Here is an 18659-nt window from a genome sequence, read left to right as displayed (position 1 = left end):
TCCTGGAGGCACAGAAAGGCTCATATGCAGCCTACCCAAGGGAGCAGCACCACCGTTTCTGAACATCCTTTGCAAAGTGGACGTGGGCTTGCTGGCACATGGTAAACCTCTCGCTAGAGGTTGCAACCTTGTGACTGTCGGTGTCAGACATGCACGATGCCACCACACTCATGGGCTTGGCTAGAGCCCCAGATGGCAATGTATGCCTCTTCCACAAAGCATCAGATCTGGTGTTCTTGGCAACTTATCTGGCTCTGAGGAGAGGAGGTTGGACACAGGTTTGCACAAATAGCACCTCACTGAAGAAAGTTTCCATGCCTCTCACCCAGTTGTTCAATACCAAAATGAAAATTTGCCATAATAATAATAATAATAATAATAATAATAATAATAATAATAATGGAAATCAAGCTTCTTTAAAAATAAAAACCTATTCGGAACAGAGGAAGTGGTTTGTTAACATCAGCAATTTCAAGAGATGATAGATGATACAACGCTTGATGATTCAGGTGCTGAAAGGTCAAAAAAGCAATTGCTGGCAGTGCGGCTCATCTGGGTTTTGGTTTCATGCATTCTAGTTTTATGGGTCAGGAATATGACATTGCCAATAATTCTGCTCTAGTGAAGCAGACGGTGCTTCTGCCTAACAACCATATACTTTGTGTTTGATTTGTTTGTACACAGTTGCAAGACTGCATGAAAGGTGAGCTGATAATTGCAGGACTCAAAAGTTTAGAGTGACACTAAATTGGTAGTGCTCCACCCCATGGAGTAGCACACACTTCCAGTGATGGGGTGCTATCCATTATCACCTGCTCCCTCACTCAAAGCATCTGCTTATTTGTCAGTCAGGTGCCTACCTTTGCCAATGAGAGGCTGCTTTTTGAAGTTGGGCTTGGATAACTTCAGTTGCTGTGGGCCAGGCAACAAGCTTAGTGCAAAGCTTTCCTCGCTTGATCTTCATGGAAGTGTTATAGCTCAGTGGCAGAGCACGTGCTTAGCATGCAGAAGGTCCCAGGTTCAATCCCTGGCATCTCCAGTTAGGGCTGGGAAAGGCTCCTGCCCCAAATCCCGGAGGGCCACTGTCATTCACAGTCAGTCAGCTTCCTATGACAATGAGATACCTCTCTAATTCTGGCCTTTTCTAATTCCTATTGACTGCTAACAAGTGGACTTTGAAGTCTTTGGAAGACACCCTTTGGGGTTTTGTGTCAGACCCTGAAGCTGAGAGAGCTCTCTGCATGTACTGTACATGATTGAGATTGGGTTGAGGCTGAGGCCCCAATACCCTCTTGTGGGCAATGTTTAGAAGACTTTTAAATCCCACTGCATCTCCTCACCATTTCTTAATGAAGAGGTAATGGCAGATGGCTCCACAGCAAGGGTGTTAAAGCAAGTCCTGGCGTGACCCTCATTTTTGTCTAATACTTCCAGCCCACACGCAGCAGGGTTAAGCTAGCCAGTTGGTGAAATACCAGTTTATTTCCCCCTCCTGCAAGGAAAAGGGGACAGCAGCTTTGCTGAAGAGCTTGGAGTGGAATGAGCCGTCAATGGGTCTTTTCTAATGCGGATTTGTGAGGTCCTTGTATTGGATGAATAAAGCCTTTTGTGCCTGTGGCGCTCTTGTGTTCACCAAGCTATGACATAACAGCTCAGAAGGGTGACACCTGCCAGGTCATGTTAGTGCTATTACCAGTCACCTTGTGACTCCTTAAGCCTGGGTTACATGGAGTAATAGCTTAGCTGCTTCCATCTCTCTAATGCAAAGCTGCCAGTTCTCCTAGGTGCAGGTAGTGTAGGGTGGTGAACACTCTGGGATGGCGGGGTGGGTTGGGGTAGAGGGGGGCATTAGACAGCCTGCTGAGACAGGCTGATCCTACTGGATATGTTCCCCACCCTCAGAGCCTAAGCCGGCCTTCACCAACCTGCTGCCCTTTGACTCTAAGCCATTATTGATTTTATGGTTAACAGCCCATCATGGAGATGATTTCCTAGCAGCTACAGCCTTCCTAGTGAACAGCTTGAAAGACCACAACCTGTTGAATTAGATTCATTTTGCCAAAGCTCTTTTGGATCCCCAGCAGGACTTTGTGACATTATTTTATTTTAGTACTGTAGGCCTCACCCCGATCTGGCACCCTACCCCATTCCATATCATAAATGGATTTTGAAACTCCCCTGAATTTAGTAAGTGGCATCTGTGTGGTGCTAGTTTTTGAAGTTCCAGGAAACAAAAGTCCAGAGCCTTGGTTCTGAGCACAAACACCGCATGGTCAAAGCTGAGCAGGATCTGTACAAGTAGCAGATGTAGGAAGGAGCTGCTTTGTTCCCTTTTGGGCACCAGAATGCAAGGCAGTTTTTGTTGTCTCGTTTCCTTTTGCTCTCCCGAGTGCCATGGACAGGATGGGATGTTTTAATTCTCCCCTCTTTCCCACACCCCCTTTCCTGGAGTCCATGATAGAAAATACTGATTTCCCCTTCCCTGAGATAACGCATGAATCACTGTATCTATCTTGTCTACATTTTGATCTTTGCATGGAAATGTAGCAGATGTACCTCCTGCATTTCAAGGCCTTTAGCCCTTCTGTTAAGAATTCTTCCTTTCTGCATGCACCTCTTCTGTGTGTACATCCGTGTGCAGCTATATACCAGTATAACATGTCAACTGAGATTAACGTTTCATGTCTCTAGTAGCCCCTGAAAGCTGATAAGTCTTTCAGGTTCCACAGGACTCTGTTTTGAGTTTTTTAAAAAATAGCAAATTAGCTAGTCCACATTACTAACATAGTGCCAAGCTTATATATGGCACTTTGTTAACTGCTTTGAGGTTTGTTTTGTTTTGTTTTGTTTTGCATGGAAATTAGTCGATACATTCTCTATTTTTAGATCTTACAATGATTATGTTTTCCTTATTGTTTATGACAATTTTGTTTGTAATCATGTAAATCATTTCACATTGTAAGCCACCTTGAGCATGGTTTTAACTGTGGGAAGGCAGCATGCAGATTAAACTACAATGCTGTTGATGATATATTTCAGAATTTGTACACCAGGGATGCACCATGAGAATCTGTTTACTTGGAGTCAACCAAAATTAAACTTGGTGTCTTGGCTAATGCCCAAAATCCTCTGTGGTGTTTGTGCCCTGGAATAGCTACGTACTTGATGTGACATCTCCTTCCCTATTGAATTATTTAGTGTTGCTGCAGAATTGGTTGATGTGCATACCTCTTGTTGCGCGTACCTCTTGTTGCCTGGAAGGAGAGAAATTGTTGTGTGTCTGAGCCCACCCAGTTTTGTCACTCATTTCACTGATATGCAGCCCCAGGAAGGTTGCCCATGAAGGAGTTGTTATTGTTATCATTATCATTGTTATTTACCTGTCACCCTAAGGTCCCAAGGTGGGTGACAATAATTAAAACACAGTATTCAAAACAACTTCCAATCAAAGAAACAAGGTGAGTCCTAAGTATATAAATGTCAAAAACCAGGGTTTATCAGTTTTTTGGCTAAGTGTTCCCCATCCCTGGCTTGTAAAATAAAAGGAACTCGTCCTCATTTCCCCCCCCCTTCATTTTCTCTCCAGGATCCGTCCTCAGATGCCAAAGGAGAAGATAGAAGGATGCCACATCTGCACATCAGTGACACCTGGCGAACCCCAGGTGCTCTTGGGAAAGGACAAAGCCTTTACCTACGACTTTGTCTTTGACCTGGATACGTGGCAGGAACAAATCTACACAACCTGTGTGAGCAAACTCATCGAGGGCTGCTTCGAGGGGTACAATGCAACTGTGTTGGCATACGGCCAGGTAGGTGGCTCCTTTATCATCTTCACAGCCGCTACCAGGAGCTGTTCAGAGTATTCGTTGCCTTTTCAGATTTATCATCTTAGTTTGGCATGGAACGGTCTTTGCCTGAAAGAGGAAAAAATAGGGAACAACCACTGTTAGTGGTTGGTTGACTTTTTTGGGTTGTTGTTACTAGGAAACAGAACTTTGAAAGGCTCCCGAAGCTACTTTCCTGCCGGTTTTTTTGCAAATGACTACTGTATTTGATTGGAGTACATCTGTGGAGTGCTGGAGGAGAGAGTGGTGAAAATAGGGCTGTGGGAAGAGGACACAGCAGATACCTGGGGGAAAGCAAGGTTGCATTTCCATGTGCAGTGTTTGCCATGAATGGATCACATATGTATTAGCATAGCTGCCAAATCTCCCATTTTTCACGGGAAACCCCCGGATTTTAATCCGTTTCCCGCTGTTATCCCGAATAGAAAAAAATCCCAGAAATCCCCCAGATTTCCTACCTGCCAGGGATGCTCCATTTCAGGTGCTGCTCTGCCCATGTCTGGGCACCGGAAATCGGGCAGCGCCAGCGCCGGAAGTTGCTTCTACGCATGTCCAGACATCTGTAGAAGCGACTTCTGGTGCCGCCCCACTGCTGATCCTGCATTTTAAGGGGAAAGCTGAATTTATTATACACCAAACAAGCTTCCACCCAAAGAGTCCTAAGAGCTGAATTTTGTTAAGGGTGCTGGGAGTGGTAGCTCCCTGGGGGTAAACTACAGTTCCCATGAATCTTTGACTGTGCTTTTACTGTATGGTGGTTACTAAGCCTCTGTGCACTTTTTCCTCCTTTCAACATCAAACTCAAGGTGGGGTTCCCAGGTAGCCAACTACCCAAGCACAGACCAACAAAGTTGCTGCATCACGTGCCTTCATACTGTACCCCAGAATTCAGTGGGTGCACATCTAAACCTCTTCAGAACCCTACATATGCTTCCTGAGACCAAATCACCTAAAGATGGAACCACATGTTTATGTTTGTGAAAGAATTACCGTATTTTCCCATCTATATGATGCCCCCATTTATAAGATGCCCCCTATTTGGGGGGCAACAACCAATCGCCAGTCCACCCTCGGCACTATCCGTATATAAGATGCCCCCTAATTTTTACATTATTTTTAGGGGGGGGAACCTAGTCTTATACATGGAAAAATACAGTACTTCAAAGATAGTAGTAGCTTGAGGGGAGCTGGTAGTGGGGAAATGTAAGTGCAACTTTGGGGGGGAGGGGTTGATACTTTGCATTATAAAATAATTTCTTAAACCTTCAGAAAAGGTGAAACTCACTTCAGACACTTGCTTAGAGAAGCAGAGCAAGCCAGTGGGTTAGTGGAAGCAGGTAAAACGGGATTTCCCTCCACGTTACCCTGTTCTCTCCTCAAATCTGCTGTTGGGGAGGGAGGGGAAGAGATCCATTAGAACAACATGCCGGAGAAGAAGAGCCTGTTCCATTGCACAAGCAGAAATGCTTGCACTGATGGGACAATCTCTTTAGTGCTACATTAAAAAGGCAAAAGATTTATACGATCTGAAGGGAAACCAGAGTGCTAAATTAAATACAACCCAATGTACAGTATTGGTATGACTTGAAGAACCACACTGGGGCTTTCCCAAGATTTTTTTTGCCAGTCACATTGCAAGTTTCTCCAGTATTTAGCTGCTGAAGGCTGTCCTGGCCATAGATATTTATTAAGAGTGACATATGCTGCATCTGAACAGCTGGAACAGAGGTTTTCTCCAGAGGCATGAATATTAATAGCAGCAAAATAGCTCTTCTGCTATTTTTTAATAGCAGTTATTTTAATTGACCTTAATTCTGCAAGGTTGGTGCATTCACATACAGTGAGTGCCATCTATCACTTTTCAGAGACCCACAAAGTGCTGCTTCACAAAATTGTGTTTTTTATTTTATTTAATGTGGCGATCACTTGAAGATGTCCGCCTCAGAGGTTTTGTCTTGTGTAATGAGTGAGGAGATAGATGAGCATACTGTGTTTGTGTTGCTTGATCCCTCTGGGAAGCTGAGCAGATTGAGCCCAATGGGAGATGGTCAACAAATGAGCAGTGGTGATAGTGATGAGAAGGAGGAGGAGGAGGGCCCACACATGGGGTTGCCACACTGAAGGTATCTTGCCCAAGGACACTGCAAAACCTGGAGCCAATGCTGATCATGACAAAAAGCTAGTTGGTAGCTGGTAGACACACCCAATTCATTAGGCTAACCATTTGCATCAGAATTATGCCAACCTTGAGGACATAAGAAGAGTCTGCTGGATCAGGTCAATGGCCCATTTGGTTCAGCTTCCACAATGGCCAACCAGATGCTTGTGGGAAAACCACAAGCAGGACCTGAGTGCAACAGTGCTACCCAACTTGTGATTCCTAGCAACTGGCGTTCAGAGGCATTCTGCCTGTGACAGTGGGGATAAAAAAAATAGCCATCATGTCTAGTAGCCGTTGATAGTTTAACTATGCAAATTGCTCTCAGAAGAGGTAGTAATGTCCGTCAACTTGGAAAATAAGGATACCCTGGGACCACCCCCTCGGGAAAGGGTAGAAGAGAGTTTGAAATGAACTAATTAGGTGTAAGAAGAGTGCCTTGTAAACAAAATAAAATAATTGCAAATTAGCATGGAAAACAGTGCTCACTTTAATTTTACACTGAGTTACCTGCCACGGTGATATTATTTCCCTCTGCTCTGCAATAGACGTATGTGGACTCTAAGCTGGCTGAATAACCAGGATAAGTATGGGGAATGGAGTGTCTGAACTGGAATTATAAAGTGCAATGAAGGGTTTGTAAAGATTCTGAGTGCTATTCAACTTACGTTTTACTCAGGTCCATTCATTTCGGTGGGCCTCCTCTGAATAAAACTTGCTCAAGTACCTCCCTCTGTGTGGTGGGTTTAAGGAGCAGCAGAGTTGAGTAGTGGAGAGTCCCAGGGAATCATCTTCTTCTTCTTCTTCTTCTTCTTCTTCTTCTTCTTCTTCTTCTTCTTCTTCTTCTTCTTCTTCTTCTTCTTCTTCTTCTTCTTCTTCTTCTTCTTCTTCTTCTTCTTCTTCTTCTTCTTCTTCTTCTTTGGCAATCACTTGTAGCTGAGTAAGATTGTCTTCCATAAACACGGTTTTAACAGTGAGTCCATGACTGTGGAGGCCAATTCTGGATCCACACATCCTTCCACAGTGGGGACATAGTTTTCTGGGCAGGAGTTGATCATAGTGAGGGTTTGCCAAGTGTGCCTTCCTCTTGGCATGTTTTCCCCTTTTGTCCTGAGTTCAAGCATCTTCAAAGCCCATGACACCTTTGGTAAGGCTGTTCTCCAATTGCTCGCAGGCCAGTGTTTCCCAGTTGTTGGTGTTAACTACATTTTTTCACCACCTCACAGTGAAGCTGGGCTCTCATAAAGCATCTCTTCCGTTTACTTTTAGACAGGTGCAGGTAAGACGTACACCATGGGAACCGGCTTTGACGTGAACATTTCCGAAGATGAGAATGGCATAATTCCACGGGCCATTACCCACCTATTCTCTGGCATAGAGGAGCGCAAGCGGGCAGCGCAGGAACAGGGTGTGCCAGTACCAGAGTTTAAAGTCAGTGCACAGTTCTTGGAGGTAGGTGCCTTGGTGTCTGCAGGGAGATGGGGGTGTGATAAGGAGGGCATAAGCTCACATACAGGTATGCCTGAGGCTACTGAATGAAGCAGGCTTCTCTAATTTCTGCTGCAGTAAGTGCAGTGTGGGGGCACAATTGGATCATTGGTGGTGGATCTGGGTTAACATACCAATTACAGCATGGGGCATGCCTGTGCATCCAAGAGTAAGTGAAGGAGATTAAATTTGAATTTGCATTCAAAAATGAGAGGGCATGATGCTTCTTCACTCAGGGTGGAACTTGGCACTTGCTTCCTTTTATACCACCACTCTGCTATCATGCACAGAAGACCCATTAAAGACATTGCTTGACCTTAACAATGAGTAAACATTTTCATAGAGGAAATGCAGCTGATTCATGCATCAGTCAACAGATCGCAATAATGATGCAAACCTACTTGTTTTGTTCTGTCTGGGGATGCAGCAGCCTCAGCCAACTTAAGATTTCGTCTCTCTGGTAAGCTTGTCAGTGGTGAGAGGAGTGAAGAATGCCATGCAGCTTTTACATTTATTGCTCCAGACAATTATGAATCTCCAGTTCTTCCAGTTTTTCTCTTCTGTTACCAGCCCTCTTCCCCGTAAAACTGCTGTGGTTCAAATTCCTGTTAAAAGAGAATTGCAGATTTGCTGTTGATTACAGCACCAACCTCTCATGCTGCAGTCAACAGGGCCAATCCTTAGCTAAATGTCAAGCTCTGCTTTGACCTTCAAGGCACACTGCAAGCCCAAATACCCGTTTCTATCATTTTGTACCTGTGGAGCCCTTCGTGAATCAATCAACCTAGTATCAATTTTGCCCCCCCACCCATGTCTTTGTTCAGCTGTATAACGAAGAGATCCTGGACCTCTTTGATAGCTCACGAGACCCTGATAGCCGCCACCGGAAGTCAAACATCAAAATCCATGAAGATACCAGTGGTGGGATCTACACCACAGGTGTCACATCACGTCTCATTGGCTCGCAGGACGAGGTACGTGACCAACTTCCTCATACATTAGACCTCAGCTTTGTGTTTCATGTTAATTAGTCGCTACAATGTCTTGATTCCTTGTTCAATGAAAGTCCTCTTTAGGCATTCCTGATTGTGGGTTTCTAAGCATGTTCAGCCTGTCGGATGGAGCCGACAGGGACATTGGGGGCAGGTTGGGTGGAGCCAGCAGAGACATTGGAGGCAGCACTGGTGTGTGCTGCCCTACTGGCAGTCAACTGTTTATGCCCCCCCCCCCGAGTTTTGCCCCTGGCAATCTCCACTTCAGCCATCATTATGCATCTAATGTAAGTGAGTGGGTGTGTTGCAGTGGGCGTGCACGTGGTGCAAATCTTCTTCTTATGAGGTGGTTGAAGAGTGCTAAGCTGTAAGTGATCTAGTGCGTGCTGCGAGAATAAGCCATGGCTGTTTTCTCATGGAAACATTATGAGATGAGAATTCCTTAGCTGTGTTTCAGGCTGTTGCTTAATTGTATCCTGATCTCACTGCAGATGCTACCAGTCTGCATGGCAGAACTCAGTTGTTTGCATGCTTTATTTGGGTGGAGTCCATAACACAACCCACTTTTCAGCCATGAGTCAGTGCACTAATTCTTATGCATTTTGCTTTTAATAACGCGGAATATCCTCCTTAAATTTTCTGGTAGTTTTTCCCACATTTCTCCCCCTCGGTGGAAATGATTATCCCTTTCTTCTAGCTGCTATTCTATATGTTGGAATATAGAATATTCTATATATTGGAATATAGAATATGGTTGGGAGCATTATGAGTTTCACTATTATTTGTTTTTACAGTGATCCTGGATAGTAGATAATCTCTTTGTTCCTTTGCAGGGTCTGAGAGCTGCTAGAATTTATATGCAGGTCCTGCATCTATTTCCCCGGTTACGATTATTATTTTATCTAATGCGTAAAACTTCCTTTCCATCAGCAAGGAAGATAGAGCCATCCCTTCCCACCTGCAAGACAGTACCAGCCAGGAAAGGGTTTTGTTTCACAGAAGTTCCCACTCTGGGAATTTATGCTGCATGGTGGCATAGATATTTCCATAGTAAATAATATAGTTCCTGAATGTTAAGATAAAGTCCACACTATCACACACAACCTGCAAATACCATCTAAAATTCATTCACAATATAAAACGAATCAAATAATTCACAATCCATATTTGCAAATATCAATTCATGAGGGTGATTCTTCTGGGAGGCAATGAACAGCTGCCATTACTCTAGTGAATTTATCCGCATGAATCCTTACTTCTCTCATTTGAAAGATACGCGTCACTTTCTCCATAACGGCTAGGGTCTGGTATCTTTTTAAACCACATTTAATCACTGGGAATTTCTGTATGTTTCCAGACATTTGCAGCGGATAACCTAGCAACCATCAATAGATATGGCAATGCTTTTCTTGGATATGAAATTTTAATATTCCAAGTTAGAATTCCTTTGGCCTTGAAGGGCAATACATAACTAGTAATTAAAGTCATTTAATATCCCATACCAGAAAGATTTAATTTTTAGCCAACTCAACCACATGGGTAAGAATGCTCCCCTTCAACCACAGTTTTTCCAGCAAGAGCCCCAAACACGAACAATATTTCCACCTCCCCAAAGACTAAGGAATACACACCATCTAGCAACCCATATAGAATGTGCCCCTCTCATAATTTCTTCCTTCACTGAGTTCTTGTACGTATGTGTCTTTTTTTGGTTTGCAAACCTGATGGGCAGGCTTTTTCTGTGTGTCACTCTCTCTTTTTTAATTGATGCCTGTTGTTTTCAGAGACAATAATTTGTCTGAAAAGCAGGATAAAAATATAGGAAATAATTTGCTTATGCAAATAGGACAAAAAAAGCCCTTTTCAGAATTCTTACCGTTATAATTCAATTGAACTTTTAATTATTTCTCACATGCATTGTATTTCTAGATATAATGGCCTTCATTTGATTCAGATGCACAGTTCATATATTGCCAGAGCTCTTAGGCAATTGTTTCAGAGTTTAGATAAGAGAGAGTGTCTTAATTACAAAGAAGCTGAAACACTGGTATTCTCCTTTTGTTTTCACTTTTGGCGCTTGGTCTTCATGTGCAGTGAAACTGCTGTCCTGCCACAATACCTTAAAACTCACCAAGGCAATTTCTGCAGTATTGAAAAATGCCTCATTTTGGTAGTTGAAAGTCTTTAAGAAGAGTGTGGCATGAGGAGATATAGATGATCATATTTGTGTTTTATTCCAGACCTTTAATAAAATGGTTATCTTTCTGTTAGTTCATGGAGTCCTAAGCCATACAAGTGTCTATAATAAAGACCCTTGAGGGTGTTAAGACTTTTCTGTTCAAACTGCCCTTTCTGTATCTCCCCATCCCTTTGAGAAGAGGGTCTGTTGTTGAGTGGTACAGCACACTGCATTCAGAAGATCCCAAATTCAATCCCTGACATCTCTGGGTAGGGCTGGGAGAGACCACTGTCTAAAATCCTGAAGATCTTCTGCCTAGATGGAAGATCTGAGCTAGATGGACCCAAGGGTTTGACTCAGTTTAGTATGTTACATACAAAGCTTTCTTATGCCATCATCTGAATCTGACAAGCGTCGTCATTTAATTTAATAGGTAATCCCAGATCTCCGTTCTTAAGTGTCGTCTTTGGCGTGTGCTTTAAACCGCTAGTGCATTTGTTGGACAAGCTTAATTTTATATAATATTGACTGGATTTCCTTTCAATTATATACAACTAAGACAGACAAATTTATTATAGAATAAGCATCTGTGGACATTTGCCAGAAGTATAATCTTCAATAGGAAGGGTGTGTCTGTGTGCATGCGCACATGGATTGCAACCACACCATACCCTTAAAATACATTTGAAGAATTCCCGCAAAGAGTCCTGGGAACTGTAGTTTACCCTCCACAGAACTGTGGTTCATGTGCTTGAAATGCCTGAGGTGGCTGTGACCATGGTTGTAAGGGGTGTCGTAAGCAGTGTGTGTGTGTGTGTCAAACATATTATTTATACATAAATATTTACATTGTTGTGTATGTTCCTTTGTGTGTTCTTGCATATTTATAAGAAGAAACAGACAAAATCAGTATCTCACTATCTCTGTCATTTACATATTGGCAGTGAAACAGGAAGCAATTAGAAGCATTAGAAACAGGCACCACAATCATTACTTTATCAAAGAATGCCAGTCTTTACAAGAAATCTTGTAAGTTCAGATAAATTTGCAAATCTTGTCTCACCAGGTTTTCTGTCACTGTATCATTTAGTTTATATAAGTGATACAGTGGTAATAATTAACACCTCCTCAACAAAGTACTAAATTGTATTTGGAGTTAGGAGTGTGTGTGTGATTTTGAGCTGAAAAAAATCCAGAGGAGGCAGAGTTGAACAACCCCACCAACCTGGCCTCTTCTTCACTCTCCCTTCCAGCCCTGTTGGGGGAAAGAGACACACAACTGCATGTCAGATCTAGCTCGATCCTGATTGTTATAGTCCTGTAGGGGGTTGACTTTCGCAAGAGCTAATGATGAAATAGTGTCCAGCAGGAAGCTGTACGCCTGTTCAAGCAAGGTTGAAAAATGATTCAGTTTGCTTTTGTGTGTGCATGTGTTGCCTTGCATCTTGGCCAGAAAGTGTAACCGTCATCCCTACTCTTGTCTGTCCCTGCAGCTGATTCAGTGCCTGAAGCAGGGAGCTCTCTCTCGAACCACAGCCAGCACCCAGATGAATGTCCAGAGCTCCCGCTCCCATGCCATCTTCACCATCTACCTTTGCCAAATGCGCGTCTGCTCCCCTGTACACTTGGTAAGGACATGAGAAGGGGAGGACGGGATGGAGCAATTGCAGAATCCATTACACCTCGGGAAATGATTCTGGGATGTGTTCCGATTGTAGGTGAATGGAGACTCCAACAGTCTCCTCGAGGGATCCCAGCCTTCTAGTGAATATGAGACGCGAACAGCCAAATTCCACTTTGTTGACCTGGCTGGCTCAGAGAGGTTGAAGCGGACTGGTGCAACCGGAGAGAGAGCCAAGGAAGGGATCTCCATCAACTGTGGTTTGGTATGGCCTTTATCATACAAATGGGTCAAGATTGGATATGACAACAAGTGCCAGGTCCTGTAATATTTTGCCTGGCAAACCAAGTATTATCCAGCACCTTTGTTACTGTTTTGGAGTTTGCACAAGCCATGGCTTGCTGTAGGCATATAAGAGAGCTCTTTGTTGTAGCATGCAGGCTTCATGGAATGGGAAACCCCAGGAAATCTATGTTGTTTCTGGTGGGCAAGGCTCTGTCCCTGAAGCCATTGCAAATTTAAGAGACAGGGAATTGTGGGAATGGAACTATAGTATAGTCTGAAAGTGACAGTGACATTTGCAAGCATGTATAATTTAGGTATGATATAGATGCCTGTATCTTTCTAAAAATGAGTTGAGATTCTCTAGGGTTGGATGGAGGTTTCTGTGAAAGCCAGATTCTGTAGGCTAAGGTTCAGTCATGGTGATATAGCAAGCTTGCCTGTTTGGCAGCAAAGTTTATGTGGTTTATATGGTTCGTCCCTGTAATGGAAAAGTCATGGTGTTTACCAGTATAAGTTTCATCCCAGTAAGTGGGGGTGGAGGGCTGATTTGTGACCTCAAAAAGGGAATAACTGCTTGAAGCTATGTTTGCTTTTCTATGAGGGATGTATGGTGCCAGAATAAAGGCACAAGGGAAAGTGCCCATCTCTTATTTGCCGACTTGCCCTTTTTCTTGATAGCTAGCACTGGGGAACGTCATCAGCGCCCTTGGGGACCAGAGCAAGAGAGCCTTGCATGTGCCCTACCGAGATTCAAAGCTGACTCGGCTCCTCCAAGATTCCCTTGGTGGCAACAGGTAATGGAAAGAGGCACTAGAACAGCTGTTTGTAGCTTTTGCAGGGTTACTGGGGTTGGGTGGTTGCAGGTGAGGAGGCTGTCTGAATTGTGTGTTATGATTAACGCTGCATGGCCATGGGATCCCTTAATGAGAGGTCCCAAGGCAAGGCCACAGCAGAAGTGCCAAAGAACGTATTTTTAAACACATCCTGGGCCTCATTTCTTCCTGGGTTCCAAATGTGATTATTGGCTTTTGCAGAATAGATGCTTACATAATATGCCTAAGCTGTTTTTGATCCAGAATTCTGGCAACTGTACCTCCTAACATGGGATCACTGTAATCTCTTCCTTCCCCCTCTTTTCTAGTCTGTTTCCTTGTACAGCTGCCCCCCCCCCAATTTTCCTTCATGTTCTTTGTCTGTCTTGTCATGGCCTTTTGGATTTGGGAACTCCTGCTTTCTGTTTGGCAGAATATTTGGTAATTTGCCCAAGGCAAGAGGGGGGGGGCAAGGTTGTTCAGAACTCTTGTCAGCTCAAACTCTGATTCACCATTCAGCAAATTGGAGCCCTCTGAGGCTGGTTGGTTTGAGCTGCCAGACTGCCAGCATTGGGAATGGCTTGACCCAGTCTGCACCGCTACTCTCACTGGGAGATAGCTGATGCGGCAGGGAGACTAGCAGCCCTCCTGTGCTTGACCTTATTTATTCTCCCACCTTCATAGCCAAACCATAATGATTGCCTGTGTGAGCCCTTCAGATCGGGATTTTATGGAGACCCTGAATACCCTTAAGTATGCCAACAGAGCTCGCAACATCAAGAACAAAGTGGTGGTGAACCAGGATAAGACGAGCCAGCAGATCAGTGCCCTGCGAGCTGAAATTGCTCGCCTTCAGCTGGAGCTCATGGAGTACAAGGCGGTAAGGAGATGTCGGGAGCGTTTTGCATTGAGTGGCACAACTTCAGCACTTGAAGTAGTTCCCTTGTCCCTAGTGGTGTTTTCTCTCCCCCCCCCCCCTTTTAGGAATGTTGCACACCCAGTTAAATTCCCCTGGAGAAAATATATTAATGCCATATTTGGCCCACTCCCTTTTTTTATTTGAAAAGTTCTACTTCTGCAGATGATTTGCTAGAGATGAACATTGGCGGGTTTCTTTAAGCTTTAGTTTCTCCATCTTCAAAATAGGGATGATAGCAACCTGCTTTGTAGAGAGCAAACCCAGTATATAGTGCGCCGCTGAAATTTGAGAGCCCAAAGTCCACCACTGCATGATTTTGCCACAAGCTGCTGCTTGTGGTGCACTTTTATTGGAGGTCTTCTAATCTCTCTTTTTAAAAAGTTCATGTGATAGTTAGATTTTACTGTCTTTTAAAATGTAGTACTCTTACTTTGAGAAGCCTCAATGATCAAAGACTGGCGTATAAACATAAATATAAATCTTTTATGCAACTCTTTAAGAGCTGGTTAAAAAAAATGGCAGTCACTGAACTATTTCTGCAGGAAGGTGGATTATAAAGTACTTGAAAAGTACCCCAACTTCAGAGCCTTCCTGTATGTGCAAGACTGCCATGACAGGCAGAAGGCTTGAGATGACTGAAGTATACTATGATGATTATGTCCCTTAATTGGGATGCGCACAGGGCGACTGTCTTCCACCCCAGCCCATGTGCTCTCCAGCCCTTCCTACTGGTGTTTTCATTCATTTCTGTCTCCAAAGGGCAAGCGTGTCATTGGAGAGGATGGCTCTGAAGGCTACAGCGACCTGTTCCAGGAGAATGCCATGCTGCAGAAGGAGAACACCACTTTGCGTATGCGTGTGAAGGCCATGCAAGAAGCTATTGATGCCATCAACATCCGTGTCACACACTTGATGAGCCAAGAAGCCAACTTGATTCTTGCCAAGGCAGGTGAGACTGAGAGGGGCAACTGGTTGGGGTCTCTAGACCATTTCATTGGACAGCATACAAATGGCGCTATATATTCCTTAAAGTCACAAGAGAAAAATTGTGTTTACAGATTTCAGGGTTGGTTTTTATGAAGGACCAAAGTGTGCATGATGTTAGCCATATGTTCAGTGAAGCATGCTTAGCCTGGGTGCTTTTGTTTTCCATAGCAATTGGGCTTCTCTGATTTCTTTGGGATTTTGCTTGCTCTTGTCTAGCTTTCTCCATTATTGTTTTTTTTTTTTTTTAACATAATTTTTATTGGTTTTTACAAATTACAAAAGATGGTACATACATAAACACCTTTTCCACCTTCTTCCCACCCCCCTCCATGGGTCCTCCCCTGCCACAGAAGTATCCCACGCAGGTGATCAGTCAGAAGTGGTCCATTTTATGATTGGGTTTCTGTCCTCCTCCCCCTCCCCTGCCCCCCAAGCCCCCCCCTGCCACCAGGGAGCTCCAGTGAACCAGGGCAGTACGCAGGAGTTCATCCATCCAACCATCTATTGTCATACCAAAAAAAAAAGAAAATACAAAAAGAGAAAAAGAGAAAAAAGAGAAGAGGAAAAAAAAAGACAAAAAGGAAAAAAGACAAAAAAAAAATTCATCATAATTGTTAAATTCATAATTGTTAAACCATATTTTGTGGGCTTCCCCACCCTCCCACCCTTCCCCGGTTTTCCTCCCTTATTTATCATCTTCAACAGTTTCATAGTTCATATTTTATAACATACACCTTTATATCTTATACCACTTTTAAACTATTATCATTTTCGCCTATTGTCCAATCACTGAGAAATCAAACTCCCATTTTTTCTTCCCGTGCCTAATTTTTACCCCTCTATAGGCCTCCATATTTTCACCTTTTTCCAGAATCAATTCACTTTTTAAACCTATAACTATTCCCAAACTAACCTTACTCCCCCCGAGTACCTGCTCCACCCCTCCAATCCAGCAAGTTCCATAGTCAGCAGTCCAGTTATAGTCCTATTAACCCATCCTTACAATCACCACTTCACTTTCCCTTCACCCCACCCCCTGTTTGCAGTCTTTTGCCATCCAGGCCTCCATATCAGACCCCTGAGCTTCTTCTCTTCTCTGCTTAATTTTTCCTTCTTCCCTGTGGTCATTCTGGAGTTCCAGTAAATCCAGTCGTGCCCCCCTCGAAGGGGAGGCACTCCATCCAACTTTTTGTAGAGTAAAATCATCATTTTTTTCGTGATGGGCTTCATTTTGTGTTAAATCATCACAGTCATCATCATTGTCATTCTCACATTCATCTTCTTCAGTTTCAAAAGCTTCATCTTCTAGGAAATCATATTCTGTCATCACAATCTGGAATTGTTGCTGTAACACTAGCCGTTGTGTCTCCTCTTGACATAGTTCTATTCTTGTTTCCCACATTAAGGTCAAAACAGTCCGCTGAAACTCAGGCGGGTACCTTTTTGTTGACATAGTTCAGTCCTGTCAAGGTCAAAACTTGTCACATGGGGTGGAATATGATCGCAGTCTATTTTCTCGACTCCATTTTAACAAGCTGGCTGCATTCTTAAAAATAAAGTTCGAACTCACATTTCAAAAGCATATAAACCAAAAAAAAATTCCCAAAAAGTACAGAGATAAAGATAGAAATAAAATTTAACTATAAATCCTGGTCAGCTCACTGGGTTTTCTGGGCTGCCGGCTCCCGAGAAAAAGAAAGGTCTTTCTTAGTCTTAACTTCATTCTGCAGGGCAATCACAACAGTCTCTCTCCCCTTTTACCCTGCATTTAGGGGAGATTCTCTTTGATGCCTTTGAGGAATCCTTTTAAGTTAAAATCTTCTGTTTACGGCTTCGGGTTTCTGTTTACTGTCTCTTATGTTACCGTGGGGGGGGGGGTGGCTTCCTCTTTTCCCCTCTCTCCCAGGTCCAAATTGTTGCCTTAATTTACATTCCAAAGAATCCAAATTACTCACAGTCTATTCATTTGCTGAATGTTCTTTGAAGAATTGGCCACCTCCACTTCCCAGACTCGCAGCTTCGCACTCTCAGAGCAGCAATGTCAGCCTGTCCGCCGCGGTTCACCTCCTCGCTCTCGGGGGCTTAAACAAAGCCGATCCGGGGAGGAGAGAGCCCGCTTTTGGCGCCGCCAGGCAAAATCTGTCCCCAAAAAGCACGATTTGGGGCTTTTAAGGAGGTTTCGTTTCGCTGGAACGATTCCCTCCACCTCTGAAGCGCCGAGGTCCGCTCCGCTGTGCGGACCCCCGTCTGAGCAAGATGGCGTGGTCAACCGGAAGCCTCTCTCCATTATTGTTTAGAATTTAATTTCTGTTCTCCCAGGTGATGGCAATGAGGCTATTGGTGCTCTGATTCAGAACTACATCCGGGAAATAGAGGAGCTCAGGTAAGATGGAGTGGTCCTCTGGGTTCCCCACACCCACTTTTGTCCTTTTTGTTCTTGAAAGAGAAAAAATATCTAACTTCTATACTGGTGAAATAAAAAAATTCCTTCAGTAGCACCTTAAAGACCAACTAAGTTTTTATTTTGGTATGAGCTTTCGTGTGCATGCACACTTCTTCAGATACAGTGAAATGGAAGTTTCCAGGCACTTATGTAGAGAAGGGGTGGGGAGGGGTGGGGATGGGGAGGGGGGATCACTCAGAAGGGTGGTGGAAATGGGTGATTGACTGACTGATAGCTGTTGATGACCGCAAACGACTGCAAATGGTTTTGCATGAAAAAGCAAGGGTTGAGATGGCTGAAGATCGCTTATCATGTATAATGAGATAAGAACCCGATATCTCTGTTCAAACCAGGTCCCTCCATGGTTTTGAGCTTGGTGATAAGTTGCAATTCAGCAACTTCTCTTTCCAGTCTATTTCTGAAATTCTTTTGTAGTAAGACAGCTACTTTGAGATCTTGTATAGAATGTCCTGGGAGATTGAAGTGTTCTCCTACTGGTTTTTCTGTCTTCTGGTTCCTGATGTCAGATTTATATATTTATATTTCTATACTGGTGACTATTCAAGTAGCTTTAAGCCAGTACTTTCACCCCTGCGGCTTCTTGCCCTTTGTGCACTGTAATCTTCAAATGATGAACACTTTAGGATCAGAAACAACCCTTTGACGAATAATAAGATAACCCATACAAGTGATGCTGACACAAAACCCCACACATACGCTAAGGAGAAGAATAGAAGCATTGCCCACCCCATCCCACTCACCATCCCCTCTCCTCCTCTCTTCCCCTCTTTTCTTCCCAACCTAATACTGCATGCAACACCAATGTTTCACAACAAATGAAACTGATCTGTAAGAAAACACAACTTAAAAAAAGAGACAATGCACGTATTTTTGTAAAAGAAGAAATTTAATAATAATAAAAAAAGAAAC

The 18659-nt window shown here is 43.6% G+C and overlaps 1 protein-coding gene across 7 annotated transcripts in view; it reads left to right on the top strand.

Moving 5' to 3' along the window:
• The window catches only part of KIF21B (kinesin family member 21B), a 71155-nt gene that overhangs the window by 23868 nt on the left and 28628 nt on the right, over nt 1-18659 (top strand). For all 7 annotated transcript variants that reach the window (XR_015951063.1, XR_015951062.1, XM_060276997.2 and 4 more), the window contains exons 2-10: nt 3587-3809; nt 7273-7455; nt 8316-8465; nt 12156-12290; nt 12381-12548; nt 13247-13362; nt 14065-14260; nt 15059-15248; nt 17606-17669. Coding sequence is in view for 5 of the 7 variants with exons in the window: in XM_060276997.2 (XP_060132980.1) it covers nt 3587-3809; nt 7273-7455; nt 8316-8465; nt 12156-12290; nt 12381-12548; nt 13247-13362; nt 14065-14260; nt 15059-15248; nt 17606-17669 (1425 nt within the window). In the remaining 2 variants the exon portion in view is untranslated. The remainder of the gene's footprint in view (nt 1-3586; nt 3810-7272; nt 7456-8315; nt 8466-12155; nt 12291-12380; nt 12549-13246; nt 13363-14064; nt 14261-15058; nt 15249-17605; nt 17670-18659) is intronic.

The sequence above is a fragment of the Zootoca vivipara genome, chromosome 7 (genome assembly GCF_965207765.1).
Source record: "Zootoca vivipara chromosome 7, rZooViv2.hap1.1, whole genome shotgun sequence".
NCBI classification, from domain to species: domain Eukaryota; kingdom Metazoa; phylum Chordata; class Lepidosauria; order Squamata; family Lacertidae; genus Zootoca; species Zootoca vivipara.
The sequence above is the reverse complement of the archived record's forward strand: the minus strand, read 5'-3'. Positions and strand labels throughout refer to the sequence as shown.